Source organism: Brassica oleracea, chromosome C5 (assembly GCF_000695525.1).
Source record: "Brassica oleracea var. oleracea cultivar TO1000 chromosome C5, BOL, whole genome shotgun sequence".
In the NCBI taxonomy this organism is placed as follows: Eukaryota; Viridiplantae; Streptophyta; class Magnoliopsida; order Brassicales; family Brassicaceae; genus Brassica; species Brassica oleracea.
In genome coordinates this window covers 28,009,245-28,027,069 of record NC_027752.1, presented here as the reverse complement: position 1 = coordinate 28,027,069, position 17,825 = coordinate 28,009,245, and the positions used below count along the sequence as shown (strand labels likewise).

The 17,825-nt window shown below is 44.5% G+C and overlaps 2 protein-coding genes across 2 annotated transcripts; both read right to left on the bottom strand.

The window, feature by feature from the left end:
* Window positions 1–4,366: 4,366 nt before the first annotated feature.
* On the bottom strand, window positions 4,367–7,411 carry LOC106344907 (zinc finger MYM-type protein 1-like). The gene is made up of 7 exons (XM_013784200.1): window positions 7,308–7,411; window positions 6,991–7,200; window positions 6,347–6,870; window positions 6,052–6,254; window positions 5,073–5,941; window positions 4,649–4,737; window positions 4,367–4,494 (listed from the first exon to the last, which is right to left on the bottom strand). Exons 1-7 carry the CDS (start codon window positions 7,409–7,411, stop codon window positions 4,367–4,369), a joined length of 2,127 nt encoding a protein of 708 aa, XP_013639654.1.
* Window positions 7,412–7,932: 521 nt separating this feature from the next.
* LOC106344906 (uncharacterized protein At3g60930, chloroplastic-like) lies at window positions 7,933–10,595 on the bottom strand. Its single transcript, XM_013784198.1, has 6 exons — window positions 10,513–10,595; window positions 9,625–10,428; window positions 9,351–9,538; window positions 8,698–9,186; window positions 8,389–8,468; window positions 7,933–8,319 (listed from the first exon to the last, which is right to left on the bottom strand). The coding sequence occupies exons 1-6, from the start codon at window positions 10,593–10,595 to the stop codon at window positions 7,933–7,935; spliced, it is 2,031 nt and encodes a 676-aa protein (XP_013639652.1).
* Window positions 10,596–17,825: the final 7,230 nt, after the last annotated feature.

The window sequence follows — 17,825 nt, the reverse complement described above, 5'->3', positions numbered from 1 at the left end:
AGTTACCCGCTTCCGCATATCGATAGATTAGTCGAATCGACTGCTGGAAACGAGCTCCTGACTTTTATGGACGCATTCTCGGGTTACAATTAGATCATGATGCACCCAGACGATCGAGAGAACACATCATTCATCACCGATAGAGGGACGTACTGCTACAAAGTGATGTCATTCGGTCTTAAGAACGCCGGTGCGACCTATCAACGACTCGTCAATCGAATGTTCGCCGACAAACTGGAGAACACAATGGAGGTCTACATCGACGACATGCTGGTTAAGTCACTCCGCGCGGCAAATCATCTAAATCATCTAAAAGAGTGCTTTAAAACGCTGAATGAGTACGGAATGAAACTCAACCCTGCAAAATGCACCTTCGGCGTCACTTCAGGCGAGTTCTTGGGATACATTGTCACCCAGCGAGGGATCGAGGCGAATCCTAAGCAGATCACCGCCATACTTGACCTTCCCAGCCCAAAAAACAGCAGAGAGGTTCAGCGGCTCACGGGGAGGATTGCAGCATTGAACCGCTTCATCTCGAGGTCCACGGATAAATGCCTCCCCTTTTACGAGCTACTGTGTGGAAACAAGCGTTTCGTCTGGGACGAGAAGTGCGAAGAGGCGTTCGGACAACTCAAACAGTATCTTACGACTCCTACCGTGCTATCGAAACCAGAAGCCGGTGATACACTCTCCCTTTATATCGCAGTATCCTCCACCGCTGTCAGCAGCGTCCTTATCCGAGAGGATCGAGGAGAGCATAAGCCTATCTTCTACACGAGCAAGCGGATGACCGACCCAGAAACACGATACCCCACCCTCGAGAAGATGGCTCTTGCAGTTATCACGTCAGCGAGAAAGTTGCGTCCTTACTTCCAATCGCATACGATCGAAGTACTAACAAATCAACCGCTCCGCACAGTAATGCAAAACACCAACCAGTCCGGACGATTATCGAAGTGGGCTATCGAGCTCAGCGAGCACGACATTGTGTTCAAAAATCGAACAGCAGCAAAATCCCAAGTCCTCCCTGACTTCCTGATCGAGCTCGCACCAGAGCTAGAGCAAGACCTAATCCTTCCAAGTCAGAATTGGATACTTCACGTCGACGGACCGTCAACAAACAAAGGATCAGGAGCAGGAGTCCAATTGCAGTCACCAAAAGGCGAGCTAATCAGACAGTCGTTCAGTTTCGGCTTCACCGCTTCAAATAATGAAGCGGAATACGAGTCATTGATCGCAAGACTACGACTCGCTAAGGCAGTCAAAGAAAAACGCCTCAGTGCATACTGCGACTCACAACTCGTTACCAGTCAGTTTAGCGGCGACTACGATGCTCGTAACGAATGAATGGACGTGTATCTTAAAGTCGTTCAAACACTCGCTAAGGACTTTGAATTCTTCGAACTCACCAAAGTCCCCATAGGAGAGAACGTGTGCGCCGACGCCTTCGCTGCCTTGGGTAGCAGGCTGCGCGATCAGGTGAAACGGACCATCCCCATCCACAAGATCGACAAATCAAGCATTGAGCTCCCGCCTAGCGAAGCGACCGTCGTAGCACCCATAACCGAAGCCATCCCCATGGACGAGGACCCCGCAGCGGAATAAATTGAAGCTACCGACTGGAGGACAGAATTCATCAATTATCTGGTTGATGGAAAGCTACCTCCCAAGAAATGGATTGCAAGACGACTCAAGACAAGGAGTTCACACTACGTCGTCTTGGATGGAGAACTCCATCGATGGACCACAACCAAAGTACTCTTGAAGTGCATCAACGGCGAAGAAACGCATCTTGTCATGGCCGAAACGCATGAAGGCGCTGCAGGAAATCACTCCGGAGGTCGAGCACTCGCTTTAAAAGTCAAAAGCCTCGGATTTTACTGGCCAACAATGAACGCGGATTGCGAGGCATACGCTCGAAGATGCGACCAATGCCAGCGACACGCTTCGACAATCCATTCCCCGACAGAGCTGCTATGGATGATGACGGCACCATACCCTTTTTTGCGATGGGGAATGGACATAATCGGCCCTATGCCAAGCTCCCGACAGAAACACTTTGTCCTAGTGCTAACTGACTACTTCACAAAGTGGATCGACGCGGAAGCTTTCGCCAGCATAACAGAAAAAGAACTTCAACGGTTCGTGTGGAAAAACATCATCTGTCGCCACGGCCTACCATACAAAATAGTGACTGACGATGGCTCATAATTCATATCAGACAAGTTTCGAGAGTTCTGCGAAAGATGGAGAATCCGACTCAACACATCGAGTCCGCGGTACCCGCAGAGCAACCATCAAGCTGAGGCATCCAACAAGATCATAATCGACGGGTTAAAGAAATGCCTCGACTTGAAAAAAGGATGCTGGACCGATGAACTCGACGGTGTTCTTTGGTCGCATAGAACGACTCCTCGAGGAGCAACAAAATCAACTCCTTTCTCAATGTCCCACGGAGTCGAAGCTATGGCTCCTGCTGAAGTGAACGTAACCAGTCTACGTCGGTCAAAAATGCCACAGAACGTTGAGCTTAACAGCGACATGCTGCTTGACGCTTTAGACGCTATCGAGGAACGACGCGACCAAGCCTTACTTCGCATCCAGAACTATAAGCATCAGATCGAGAGCTACTACAACAAGAAGGTCAAGTCTCAACCTCTCGAGCTGGGCGATATCGTACTCCGCAAAGTGTTCGAAAACACTAAGGAGCTAAACGCTGGCAAGATTGGGACTAACTGGGAAGGACCGTACAAGATCGCCCAAGTCGTTAAACCATGAGTCTACCGACTCGAGACATCGACTGGCGAACCTGTTCCCAGAGCATGGAACTTCATGCATCTCCGAAGATACTACTCTTGAGAAACGTATCTAATGATCGAGCAACTGCCAGTTTTACTCGATCATACCTCAAAACCAACGAGTGAATGACAATCAGTCACTTTCACTCGCAAAAAAAAAAAAAAAAAACGTGTGAATGCGCATCAACTGCCACTTTCGCTCACCAAAAAGGAACTACGAATGGCTTGATCCTCTCCCAGAGGTACGTAGGCAGCCTTAACCAGTCCAGGTATAACAAAAAAAAAATTATCATCATCGATCAATCAAAACAATCTCTCAACAAGTGGGAGCGCGAATTATATTTGGCGATGCTTACGCACGAGCACGACCTTGTCTCTCGGACAAACGTACTAGCACTCGCACCCACTAACGAGCATGTCCTGATCAGACACGTGCTCGGGGGACTCCCGGTCGTATCACGGTCTTAGCCGATGCGATCAAGACGATAGCTCTCGATCATCTTATGATCCTTTAAAGTCAGGTTTGGCCAACCTAATATTTTTAGGACTACTTTGAGATCGATTGAGAACCGCTGTCGCTCGAAAAACAAACGATTGTCTTCGAAGTCGAAAACTTAAACTTTTTCGATGACTCGAACTGATGGCATAACGCGTCAAGACTCGATAAGACCGGATAATTGATTCTCCGGTTTACTTCGAAACATTGACCGAATCGCCAAATCAAAATCGTTAGAATCTAATGTCCGAAACAAAATTCAGTGACTCATCGAAAGGCAACCAGCAGTTCTGAGTCCAGTAGATTTTGTTTCACGACTCAGGCAAACTTTGTTTAAAACAAAAAAAAACAACCATAAGGCTTACCGAAGGTTCGAAACGAAAAACACAGCCACAAAATAAAGAAGTTCGGAATTACATCAACTAAAGCCTCATAGGGCTAGAAACATAAAGCTTAAGAGAAACAAAAACAACACACGAGGTCAATCTTCAGTACGATCGTGGTCTTCCTCAACGACTCGAGCTCCGAGCTGATCTGAAGCGCCTCCAGTCCCATCCGTTGTCAAAGTAGGCGGATTCTCAACTTCGTCAACCACTCTTTCCTCTGTTCCTTGTGAATTATTCCCGGGGACCCGCTCATCGGACTTTTCACCACCTTCTTCCTCAGCTGGAGAATCTGAGAGTTCGAGCAGATCTACAGGGTTCGATCCCTCCCCATCAGCTTCTAGAGGAGGAGTCGGACTCGCATCGCTAACCCCGAGTATCGGAATCGACGACTCCTCCCCCATGATGAGGCTGGCTGCAGCTGGAGCGGGGTCCGAGACAACTGGAGCAGTCGCATCTTCGGACCTTTCGACCCCACTGACGACCTCTCATCCTTGAACAGACGTCTCCCCGAGCTCTCTCTCAGTTGGTTCGTTCGACCTTTCGGTCGCATGATCTCCTTGAGAACTCGTCGGGGTTTGGAGAAAGGCCGCGGTTCCAACGTCGATCAGACCTGTGTTCGACCCATACGGGTCAATCGCTGCCAAAACGTTCTCATTCAAGAAGGTGGACGGGAGATGAAGTGGAGATTAACAGAGAAGCTCTTCGGGAATCCCGCCAACAGTTAAGCGCTTAGCCTCAGCTTCGAACTCCTTCTCCTGCTCAGCAAACAGGTCGATCGTCTCTTGAGGGATATCAATCCCACTCTCCTTAAGCGCTTCAAGACACTTCTTCGTTCCAAAGGCTTAGCTCTGCAGGGATCTCGCCGTCTCGAAGTCACTACGACGCTTATCGAGGTCTCGAATTTTAGCAAAACGATGATTGCTTTTTACAATCATAGCCGTTTGAACGCGGACTCGCTCATGTGTAACCTCGTAACTTCGAGAGTCCCTTAACCGGTTGACCTCCTTCAGATGCCTTAAAGCCGTAGTCACCCTCTTCTCCTCCAAACAGTGCCGGTCTTGAGTTTTGAAAGACCAGAAGCGAAAGAAAAAAAATGGGCTGCTTTTCGTATATAAAAAAACCTTAAACATACATAAAAAATCCAATGTCAAACAAAAACATAAATATTCAAAGTATTTAAAAGATGAAAATACATTATTCTTCAAAAATAATTCTTCTTGCAGTCTTATTAGCGAACTCATTCATCAAACTTGTGTAGTCCAATTTTTTAGCCATCTTCCTTCAATCGATATGATCGCCAAACCATTTAATCTCTCTTGTGACATACATGACCGTAGATAGGATTTTATGAGTTTTAACTTCGAAAAACTTCTTTCTGCCGATGCAACTGACACAGGAATTGTCATCATTATACGATATGCAGTCCATGTATTTGGATAACGAGTATCCACCTTCTTAAGAAAATCCAATATCTCAGCAGCATTCTGAATATTTGTTGGTAAACTCCCTCTTAAGAGCTTCAACTCCATAAATAATTCATTACCATCAATATCAGAACGATCACCATGCTTGAGAAAAACTTCAAGGTTGACACAAGAAACCATCAGTTCATCATCATTTGTCAACTGCAGCTTCTTCAGATCAAACAAAAATCCAAAAGTTTTTTCATAACTTTGGAACTGATCAAACCTTTTTTCGAAAGAAACCAAACTCTGATCCACAATTTTGATGAAGTAATTGATCCTGAAGTTTTCTTCTGCTGTAAATATCACATCTTCATCATCTTTTCTAGGCTCTTCATCATGATATTGCTTCTTTTTAATGAACCGCTTTACTTTCACAGAGAACACATGATCAATTTCCATAGCAATAGCAATCTTTTCAGCTTCTACTTTTGCTGCTTGGAAACCTGTTTCTCTATAGTCTTTAAAAAAAGAAATAAGACCTTTCACTTGAGCAATAGCAATATCAATATCCATATCTTTTGATTGTAGGATCTTGCTTACTTTGTTAACAACAAACAAAAGCTCATACCAAATAATCATTCCAATCAAAAACTCAAAGCTTCCAATCCCATAAGTTTCACTCATTGCAAGAGACTCGGCTTCACTTTTTGTTCCTGGATTTGCACTGTTTTCAGCCAAGTAAATCAAAGCCTCTCGTATTTTTGGAGCCTGAAATCGTATTGCTTTAACACTTTGGTGCGGCTTTCCCAACGAGTTTGTGATAATGGTTTTACCGTAACACCATTCACAATCTCTCTGAAAACGTCACAGTTGTTTGTAGAAGAAGCAAACAAACAATAGATGCGCTGAATAATTCCAAAAAATGATATTGCTATCGATGAGGAGGAAGCGATATCAGAAAGTACAAGATTCAGACTATGACAACCACATGGTGTGTAGGCAGCCCTGGGATTAATTTCAAGCAACCTGTTTTGTACTCCTTTAACTTTCCCTTTCATGTTTGATCCATTATCATAACCTTGCCCTCTAATGTCATCTATACTCAGCCCAAGACTATGCAACGCATCTTGAAGGGCATCAAAAAGCCCTTCTCCTGTTTTGTCTTTCACTTCCAAAAATGTTAAAAAAATTCTTCAATCTTTGGAGAAGTCTCAGAAATATCCACACATCGAATAACCATGGACATTTGTTCCCGATGACTGATATCAGGAGTGGTGTCAAGAATAACTGAAAAATACTTCGCATACCGAATCTTCTTTAAGATCATTTGTTTGATCTCATTCCCAAGCATATCAGTCAACTCATTCTGAATCCTATGACTGAGATAATGATAATGAGTTTCATGCTTCTCGATCCTTCTAACATGCTCTTTCATCACTGGATCAAAATCTGCAAGTACTTCAACCATGCCCAAGAAATTCCCATTACCATCTACATAGATCTTATCACTACTTCCACGAAATGCAACATTTTGTTTAGCAAGACCTTTTACCAATGCAATTATCCTCAGCAACACATCTCTCCAGTGTTTTTTCTCTTTGTTGAGCTCTTCTTGAATATGCTTATCAATTGTCTGATTCTTCTGTAATCTCTCTTCCAACTCCAACCATTGAATCATGCATGTGATATGCTTATGACCTTTTTCATGTTCCTTAAGCAGTTTCGAGACATTTCTCCAATCATTAGACCCAGTAGTTGCCAACAAATTCGTAAGTTTGTCTTGCCTAAATAACTTACAGCAAAAACAAAAGATTTTATCTTTCACTTTGGAGTAAAGAAACCATCGTCGATCTTGCTTCTCTCCATTCATTATTTTTCTGGTATAAGACGAATGGGAAAAACACCTGCCTAGATGATCTCTTGGAAAGTGATAATCAATTGAAGGTCTTGCCATTGGACATTTTTCAACCAGAAAATCTCTCATTCTTTTATCAACTTTTCCCCAACTTCCAGGATCATTTATATCTCCATCTATCTGATACTCCTTAACACCAAACTCTTTATCCTTTTCATTCTCATTCTCATCAAACTCATGTTCGTTGCTATGTTCACCACTGTTTTCAGCATGATCATGATCAAACCCAGTAGCTTCTTTGCTACTTTTATTATTCTCTTCCTCTACCGATTCATCAGGTGGAGAAGGTTTAGATTTTTTAAATACCTTAGCATGGAACCAGCCATTGAATTTGTTAGTGCTTCTTGCCTCTTCTTTTCTCTTACTTTTGCTGCACCTCCCTTTTCATTCTTTATTCGATTCGAAGACATTGAACTAAAAAAAAATTGTAAATAAATATCTCTTTATACACAGCGAACCGAAGGTATCGACTTGGTAAATATTTAACGAACCTGAATTGTTTTGTTGTTGCTAGCTAGTCGAAGCTTTCAAATAACAACTTGGAGAAACCAATGAATAAGAGGAAGATGAATTTGTGTTTTTCTTGAATAAGAGGAAGAAGATATGTTGTTAAAAAAATAAGAAGAAGAAGATGATGATTGATGAAACGTAATTAGGTTTAGTTTGTGCTTTTTTTTCTCATTTAGTTACTTTAATAATAGATAATTACTCTTTATTAATTAATTACCAAGTAAAAACATATGATTTCCTTATTTACAGACAGGCATAAAAGAAATATTCCTTAAACAAATAAATTTTCGGAAATAACCAGAAAAAATTTTTTTGCATAAGTGGGGTTTTGAACCCGGGTGTATAACAATCAGGGCCGACTCTCAACCGCTACACCACTGATACTTAAAGAAATATAAGGCCGAAATATTATTGATAAATCCTAGGGCCGGACGCCAATGCTTCTGCCGCTTCCCTTCAGGGCCGCTACTGCCTCCAAAGCAGTTTTCTCTTTTTTCAAAGCAGTTTTCTCTTTTTCCAAAGCAGCCTTCTCTCGTTCGAATCTTCTGATCTTCTCGCCGGCAGTTTTGAATTTGTCCTTCAGCTCCCCGAACTTCTCCATAAACTTCTCCTTCTGAGCTTTCTTTTCTGCGAGTAACCGACTCTGCTCCGCTGCGGCCTTGTCGATCGCTGCCCTGAATTCACTCGTCTTGCGGTTGAGAGCCGTGTCCTTCGCTCGCACGAGTCTGTCAGATTGCTTCAGCTTGGAGATGGTCTCTTTAAGGGTTGTGTCGTACAACTCAACGACGTAGTTCATGCTCCCATCGCTCTGCACAAACAAAGGGGAGGATCAGAACTAGGAATATAGAGAAGGCGAGACAAGGAGAGTAATCCTTACCAAAACCTTGGTCCTCGCTGCATCAACATATGCGTCTTTGAAGATGAGATCTTTAACTGGAGGCATATCCTTGGCGCCACCTCAAATTTGTCGAATAAGCTCAGCACATTCCGACGGAGCGTAAGCAAGTGGAGTGCCGCCGTCATACTTGATTTCCACGCGATCGCGAAATTTGATTTGACGTTCCTCCGAGGCTGAACCACCCCCGTGGTCGTCGGAGGCGCCACCGAAGGAGTCTTTGCAGCAGAAGAGGACGCATCACGCCCATGGGAAGTTTCTTCTTCTTCTCTAGCGGAACGTTCGGGGTACCGCTCGACTCAATGACAGCTCGAGTCGCAGCATCACGAGAAGAGCCCTCATGAACAACAGGTTTGTGACCCTCAGCGTCCCCGATAGGTTCTGACTGCCCCTCAATAAACTTCTTCCTCTTTTTCTTCTCTTTCTTCTTCTTCTTCTTCGGAGGTTTGTCAGACCCCGTCCTCGCGCGGGCGTCGACTGAAGCAGAGGATTCAGGAGCGGACCTTTTCTTCTTGTTACCATCTGTCACCGACGGTTCAGCAGTCTCTCGTTCACAAGACTGCACGAGGTCTTCCCTCGAGTACTCGATATTAACTGGGTCTACAGACGGTCCCGGGGAAATAGCGAGAGGGGGAGGCCCGGAAGGAGTCATCTCACCAGGAGTCGTCTCACTAGGAGTCGCAAAAGACGTCTTTTTCGCTCCACTCAGCTTCTTCTTGATTAGTGCGCTCAAGTCCGGAAGTTCCTTCATCTCTCTAGCTGCGTTGATCACCTTCTGCTCTGCATGAGTGAATATCAAAAATCGCCGCATGTTGCCGGTAATCAAAGGCGGTAAATCAGATCTCCAGTCCCCTCCAAAAGATCGACGAGTCAAATCCAAATGAGAGCCTCGAGCGAACAGACGCGAGCCAGGAAAAATATATAATCGCGTTAAGAGAACTTACTCTTTGAGATCCTGTCGACGGCTCTTCGAATCCTCTCAACGGTGATGTCTTTCCAACTTACTTGAGCAAGCGACGCGACGGCACGAGCGTTAGCAATGAACTCTTCGGGATAGGAGGCCGAATCTGGGTGATCGACTGCAACCAAACGAGGACTCGTCAGGAAATGAAAGAAAGAAACAGTCGATAAGCTATCAATAACACTCCACCGAGTTCATGATTCCATAAAAATCGAAAGGAATCATCGGGCAGCTCCTCGAAGGCAAAACCATCATACTTGACGTAAAAATAGAAGTGCTGCCAATTGTTCGTCCTGCTGGGGTGGTCGACAATCACATTGTAGTTAGGCCTCATCTGAATTGAGTACAATCCATCCCCCATCGACTTAACGTAGGTCAGCTCTTCAAGAGTCTGCACGCTCATCGAGACATTGATCTCCTCTGCCGCCACCATCAACGCTACCAAAATACGGAACGCACCATTCAAGAACTGGCTCATCGCTGCGTCACGACGTCTCGCATAGGATGTGACGAGTCGAGGAATTGTAAACCAGAGCTTGGTCTTGTTCTGAAAGTATGACTCGTATACACACTGAAATCCCAATGGAGGGGACCACGGCCTCGGGGATTTCGTCGGGATTAAGAAAGTCACTCCGACTCCTCCGCACTCTCTCAGCATAACTTTCACGCTGCTAGGACTCGAACGAGTCTCCACGACGTTCCCCCACGTTTGTCCTTCCACGATAGGAGAACACATCAGTTCCGGAGCCAAAGCCGGGAGGTCCTCGAAAATCCCCCCGGGATGATAACAACACGGAACGAAGTCAGGGAGAGAAGTCTCTCCTTCACTCGCCCCACCTTGACCGTCTCTCGTAATTAATGTAGCATTCTCTCTCTCCTCGCGGAGTTGACGTGTCGACTCAGCAACAAGGACTCGCTGAGGCGTATCCATATTTTCTGTATCGATCATGGCTTCACGATGAATCGTCTCGAAATCAGAAGGAGAGTTCGACTCGACGACACGTGCATGACTCGATTCGGTCGCTCTCGCCACCGCCTTCCCTTTCTGATCTCTGGAAAGCCTACCGCCACCGCCCGACGAAATTCTCAAAAGACTAAGACTACAAAGCTAGAGAGAGAAGCGGAGAGAAAGAGAGAGAAAGTACCTGAACCGGATGAAGAGTGGAGAAAATGAGACGCGAGAGGGGTATTTATAAGGGAAGGAGAGCATCGCACCCCGAGGCGTCATCATTAGACCTAGATGGGCCTAGACGGGCCCATTTAGGCGCGTGGAAGCTCACCACGTCTCACGACGTTTCAACTTCTCGAGGAAAACCAAGACCGGTTGAGATTGATACCAACAGTCGTAATCAAAACCAAAGGAAACCGCCGGTCCAAATCAAATCGGTCAGATCACGAAGTGCGAACAAACGAGTTGCTCACATAGTCGAGGAGTCTAGTGAGATCACAAACCTGGAACAATTGTCGTGCAAACCCTACTTTCAAATTCGCTGAGTCGGTTACTCACCAGCGAACTGGGGGGACTTACTGTTGGGTATGGGCCTAGCCCTCCCAAAAGGCCCACAAGATAATTATCCAGACACATGATCACAACAAAGAGATTCGGCTCGTCGACTCGCGAGCCAGTGATCCGCTCGGCTTTAGACTGCTTCCGACCAGCGAGGTGAGCAACCGGACGTTGTTAGCTCGACGATTCGAGATAGCGGCCCGACACCTCGGCCCGACACCTCGAGGAGGCCCACCAGGACGAGGCCCACCAGGACAAGGAAGATTAGGTTAACGAGCACGTGTCTATAAAAGGAGGAGGAAAGGCAACAATGGGGGGATCCGTATACTACTACACTCACTTTCGGCTAGATCTAGGGTTTCATATCTTACTTCTCGCCGACTTGTACGGTCCGACGAACTAGCCTTCGCCGGACTAATTCTTTTGTTCTCTCCCCCTTTTGTAACACTGTTTCGACTCATTGATCTAATAAAACACGTCTTTGTCTTGACCCACCGACGAGAACTCGTCATTTCTCTTTACTAGTTTATCGACAGTCTCTGTTCAAACAGTTGGCGCCCAGCGTGGGACCGACAGAGTAGCGTCAGCAAAGATCATGGCTCGATCTGACTCGCCGTCCGATGACGAGTCACCTATGACTGAAGGCACTCCGACAGCAGCGGCCTTCGCAGATACCATACTCGAGAGGATGGCGCAGCAAGACTCCGCCCAGAAGGCGACGAACGAGCAACTCGCCGCCATCACCGCCATCTTGGCTCCTTTGGCCGGAAACTCAGGAGATCCGGCCTCGACAGTCCGAAAACAGTTGTTCGACACTTACCGAACAGCCGCCACCAAAAACACGATGAACGCAAACGCCGCCCAGGTTCAAACACCCGGCGGTGTAGATCTCGTCACCATCCGGGAACTCGCCGAGCTTAAGCAGTCGTTCCTGGACATGAAAGATCGGATGCTCGAAGGACCTACTTCGGCGCCGTTGATTGAACGTGTCCTCGCCGAAACCTTAAAAACCCTCTTTTCTCGGCGAATCACCGACGTACGGTACCGACCAGCCGAGAAAATCTGCCTTCCGACTTTCTCCGGAAAGGCAGACCTGACTGACCATATCACCGCATTCAACATCGCGATGGGTCGAACTAATTTTTCTGATGAGGAAAGAGACGCTGGCTATTGTCGGCTCTTCGTCGAGAGTCTTCGCGAGGATCTCTACAGAAACCCCACCAAGTCGCTTCAAGATGCTATCGCGAGGTCGAACAACTTCATCCGAATGGAAGAAGACACAGCAGCGATACTCAATAAAATGAATGCGGCCGCAAAACCGACGACTGCTCCAAAAGCTCCTGAGGCACGCCAAGAACCCCGACAGCATGCCACATGCAGCAAATCTAATCAGCAGAAAAGCTCATCTATGTCGTCTAATCAGCAGAAAAGCTTCGTCTTTTGTCGGTTCAAACAATATCTTATAGTGGAAACCACGAAGTAGTGGAGCTAACAATGTAACAATGCATGTTATTTTCTCTTGTCTTCTTCTCCCATCTTCTTCTCTCTTTGTCGGCTGCTCCCGACCGTTGGATCTTCTTACTCACTCTCTTTTGTTTGTCTCTGTACGAAGTAGCTAAACTGATCTATGTTCACTGGGTGTAAATACTTGATAACCATAGATGAAAATTTGATTATATTGTAAAGATACTTTTGGGTAAACATTACTATGAGATTTAGAGAATGAAATTATTTAGAAAAGATTTGAACAAAGTATGAGAGAATAGGATGAGTTTAGTGTAGAATCATGATTAAGAGATTATGATAAGAGAGAGAATGACTCAGAACTGTATGATCTTTATTAATGATGAGATTACACAATATATAGGACAGTATACATTAGGGTTTCGAAATTAAAGAGATAAGGAAGCATGTGAAGTCAAGGTAGGAGGAGCCTTTAATTCAAAACTGTCCAATGATGTTCTCCACATATGTGAAGTGTGGATAAGGTTGCTTTTCCCTTTCCAGCTGTGCCAGCCTGTCAAGATAGCTCTTTCCTTCTTTTCCAACGGATATAAACACAAGTAAAGGCACCAGGTAACTCCTTCTCCCCAAGATAAGTTAACCGGGTAACTTGTTTTCACCTTTGGTCGAGTTCAGTTCGCCCTAGACGTACGGCCTCTTGTACAACCATGTACGGCCTGGTCGACTTCACCTCGCCCAAGTCTCCACACACTTCATTCCTCTTCTCAAGCCTTCTTTCCCCAACTCTACTTGTCTCATATCAAGCTCATCTCAACACTCCCCCTCAAGCTTAGCTTTGTGTAAGTCTAAGCTTGGAAACCATGAGACCTTCCTCATTAAAAACCTCACCAAGGAAAACCCATTGGGACAAAACCTTGATGAGGAAAAAAGAGTATAGATCTCATGATTAAGGGGCTCAACTCTTAGGTGAGAGATCAATGAGTCCCAACCTGATGTAGATGGACTCCATTGTCTTCATTCTCGCGGCTTTGGTGAATACATCAGCCAACTGATCTTCACTCCTTGTGTAGCATGGCAAGATGACTCCCAAGACTATTATCTGCCTAACCTTGTGGCAATCTACTTCAATGTGCTTGGTTCTCTCATGAAACACTGAGTTGTAGACAATGTGAATAGCTGCTTGATTATCACAATGCATAGTCGTTGGTGTAGCTTGCTCTATCTCCACATGCTTCAAGATCCCTTTGATCCATACCAACTCGTTTGTGAGCTTCAGCATTGCTCTATACTCTGCTTTAGCACTAGAGCAAGAGACCACCTTCTGCTTCTTGCTCTTCCAAGTCACAAGGTTCCCTCCAATGAAGGTGCAGTAGCCGGTTGTGGACCTCCTATCTGATCTGTCTCCAGCCCAATCCGCATCACAGTAGCCAACTACTTCAGTGCTCCCATTGCACCCCATCCATACTCCTTGACCTGGTGATCCGTTGAGGTAGCTTAAGACTCTCTCAACCATTCTCCAATGATGGTCCTTTGGAGCTTGCATGTGTTGATTCACCTGGTTCACAGCAAAACATATATCAGGCCTTGTGATTGTCAAGTAGATTAGCTTACCAACAAGCTTTCTATAAAGCTTGGGATCATGGAATGGTTTGTTGTCTTCAAGCTCCTCCTCTCTTGGTACTTTGTACCCATCCTCCATAGGCATTTTGGCGGTTTGTCCTCCAAGCTTACCTGCGTCTTTCAACAGATCAAGTGTATATTTCCTCTGGGACATGAATAATCCTTCCTTGGATCTACAAATCTCAATGCCAAGAAAGTATTTCATATCTCCAAGATCTTTAATTTCAAACACAGATTTGAGATAGTCTTTGGTCTCTTGTATCCCAACCTTATCACTACCAGTAATGATAATGTCATCAACATAAACCAACAGACAGATAATACCTGAGGGTGTGACTAGAGTGAATAGGGTATGATCCAATTCAGACTTAAGGAAGCCTCTTCCATTCAATGTAGTACTCAACTTGTGATACCATGCTCTAGGTGACTGTTTCAATCCGTAGAAAGCCTTCTTCAACCTTAGAACATTCCCTGGCTTCACAAGACTTTCAAGACCAGGAGGAGGCTGCATATACACTTCATCTTCAAGTTCTCCTTGTAGAAAAGCATTCTTCACATCCATTTGCCATAAACCCCATCCAAGATTGGTTGCAATTGACAATATGATTCGAATCATGTGAAGCTTAGCCATTGGTGCAAAAGTGTCTATGTAGTCCTCTCCATATGTCTGTGTGAACCCTCTAGCCATAAGTCTGGTCTTCTTCCTATCAATCGTCCCATCTGGTAGATACTTTATTGTATATATCCATTTACACGACACTGCTCTCTTCCCTTTAGGCAACTCACTCTCATACCAGGTCTCATTCTTGATCATATCATCAGACTCTTCCGCAACTGAGTTCCTCCGCTCTTCATCCTTCACTGCCTCCTCATACGTTCTTGGTATGTAGCTTTCATCCAAGCTTGTCATGAAGGCACAATGATCACTTGGAAACTCGGCAAAGGAGCAAACAACTTGACTTGGATGGGCCACTGCTTGAGCATTGTAGTAGATTATGGTATTTGCCCAATTAGATGGGTCTCTCCTTACTCTTGTACTTTTTCTCACAGGCACAACCTCCACAACTGGGTCACTAGCCGCTCTAGGCACATCTGATTGTACCTCCTCCACATCTGGTTGCATTTCTTCTTCTTCTTTTACAGGTACCGGTTGTTGTGTACCTTTGTTCTGATCTGTTACTTCACTTGAGTCTCCATCATGGATCACTCTTTGATCAGGACTGTCTGAGCATCTTCCTTCTCCACAAGTAGTCTCAGACTTGTTTCCCCCTTCATGATCCTGCCTCTTTGGATCATGGGTTAGGTTAATCCCAAGATCATCCTAAGGCTTGTTGCCTTGTCAGATGTATGAGCTAGATCCTTCAGATCTTCCCAGCTCCTTTCTTCATAGTATCATCTTGATTCAACGAACTTGACATCTCTTGATACCAGAAGCCTTCTTGATTCTGGATCAAAGCATTTATACCCTTTCTGAGTAGTTGAGTATCCCACAAACACTGCTTTAGTACTTCTTGGTTTCAACTTGTTCCTCATCTCTCCGGGAACAAGCACATAGCACAAGCAACCAAACGCTTTAAGATGACTGAGAGATGGTTTGGTCTTATTCAACACTTTAAATGGTGACTGATCCTCCAAGACTCTTGTAGGCACACGGTTGATCAAGTAACAAGCAGCTTGTACAGCATCACTCCAAAATCTCTTCGGTGCATTGGTTTGGAAAATCATAGATATTGCCACTTCCATTAGATGTCTATTCTTCCTCTCAGCTACTCCGTTTTGTTGTGGTGTGTAAGGACATGTCGTTTGATGTAGGATCTCATGTAGAGCTAGATGTTGCTTGATGGCATGACTTGTGTATTCTCCACCATTATCCGATCTGAAAATCTTAAACTTGGCATTATAATGGTTAGCTACATAGGTCTGAAAATTCTTAAATGCTTCAAGAACTCTATCCTTAGTCTTTATAAGTGTTATCCAGGTGTATTTAGATTTTTCATCAATGAATGTGACAAAGTACTTATAGTTTTCTCTAGATAAGCAAGGAGCAGTCCAAACATCAGAATGCACAAGATCAAAACATTTTTCATAGATAGTACTTGACTTCTTAAAGACAGTCTTACAATGCTTTCCCAAAATACATGCCTCACAATCATTATTTTTAAACATGACACCTGGTAATATTAAGCTTAAGGCTCCTACATGTGGATGACCTAATCTAGCATGCCATAATGCATCATTATTTATACTTGAACTGGAACTAAAAGAGCAACTTGAATTGGAAACATGAGCTAAGTCTTCTAGCACATAAAGCTCTCCTTTTGTAACTCCCTTGCCAATCATCCTACTTGTCTCAATATCCTGAAACTTCACATCACTAGGACTGAATATAACATTGCAATGTAAATCAGTAGTACATTTCTTAACAGATAACAAGTTTGATGTGAATTCAGGCATATAGAGAGCTCTAGACTCTTTATCAAACAGTTTCAGATTTTCTATTCCTGTTATTGCAATCTTATCACCATTAGCAATCATTACATGACCCTGAGCAGGTTCTATGTCTTTAATCAAACTGTTATCACTAATCATGTGATGGGATGCACCTGAATCTACAATCAATGGTTTGATTACATTATGCGCAGCAAAGGAACTAGGTTGTCTCATGTTATCAAGTTTCTTATGCAGTCTAGATGCATCATTTGATTTGGATTCAATTTCACTACTCAGATGAACACAAGTCCTATCTAAGTATGATGCATCAAAGGAGTAACCAAGAGTGTTTCCAATACCATTACCATTCTCCTTGAGAGCTTTGATGAGGGCGTCTATGTCTGATCTCTGGATCAGCTCGCCTTCTATGCTCTTCAAAGGAGTGTGCTGAGTGGTTAAGGCTATCCCCTCACCCTCACGCACTGCTGAGCCAGCTTCGGATGAACATGCTTCACTTCCTTCATTAGACAGATGCGCCCTTGCCTCTCTATCCTTCATGAACTTGGCTGGTTTGAGATGAGGATGTAGAATCCAGCATTGGCTCCTCTTGTGACCTAGCTTCTTGCAATGATCACAGTTGCCTCCAAACTTCCTCTCATCAGCCTTGTATGCCGTCTTGTTTGCTTGAGCTCCATCTGCGTGATTAGCTAAGGTGAGCTCCCCCTTTCCTCCAAACAACCCCACTGATCCTTCCTCCTTTTGTATCTGTGCACACACATTCTCAAGCGATGGCAGCTTTGGAGACCTCAGTATGTGCTTGATCAGATCATTGAAGATCGGATTCAAGGTTAGCAACAACCCAAACACTTGATCCTGAGCTCTTCTCTCTTCTCTCCATAAGAGTGTCTTGATTGTGGGAACCGAAATTCGCACTGTCGATTTCCGTTTAAATAAGGAAACTAGGAAAACCCTAATTTCCCAGAGGTCCCGGATATCTGCTAATACCACACGCCAAGCAATCAGAACACAAGAATAACAACGATAAAGTATAAGAAATCGAAAAGAGAGCAAAGTAGATCTTATTCCGTATTCGCGTTTGAGCGTTACAACAAGGTAAGAGCCTGGGCTACGAGAGCTGTCGGTAAGATTCATAGTTCTAAAACCCTAAGACGGCAATAACCTAGTTGAGTCGCAGCTCGAATAACAAAAACAGAAATATGCCTAATTGCTCTAAGTGCTAAGTTTTCTGTGAAAAAGTTCTCCTCCATGCCTCTCGCCTAGGACTCCTTATATACTGGCTCCAAGGTCGGTTTACGCTTTTCCCCTTCTGCCCTTAACCCGTCATAGCATAAAAATGGAGATATTCCATTTTTTTTTATTTTCGTAATTATCTTCAAAATTTCGTATTTATCCGCGGAAACTTGACATTTATCTTTC

Bases quoted from the DNA above. Each gene is read 5' to 3' on its own strand.
- LOC106344907 (XM_013784200.1), bottom strand. From the start codon at position 7,411: ATGTCTTCGAATCGAATAAAGAATGAAAAGGGAGGTGCAGCAAAAGTA. The intron at 7,201-7,307 runs GTATTTAAAAAA...TGCTGAAAACAG, and splicing joins ATGGCTGGTTCCATGCTAAG to TGGTGAACATAGCAACGAAC. The intron at 4,495-4,648 runs GTTACACATGAG...AGTGTCTTGAAG, and splicing joins GGGACTCTCGAAGTTACGAG to CGCTTAAGGAGAGTGGGATT.
- LOC106344906 (XM_013784198.1), bottom strand. From the start codon at position 10,595: ATGACGCCTCGGGGTGCGATGCTCTCCTTCCCTTATAAATACCCCTCT. The intron at 10,429-10,512 runs GTACTTTCTCTC...CGGTGGCGGTAG, and splicing joins CCACTCTTCATCCGGTTCAG to GCTTTCCAGAGATCAGAAAG. The intron at 8,320-8,388 runs GTAAGGATTACT...TTGTTTGTGCAG, and splicing joins CAGCGAGGACCAAGGTTTTG to AGCGATGGGAGCATGAACTA.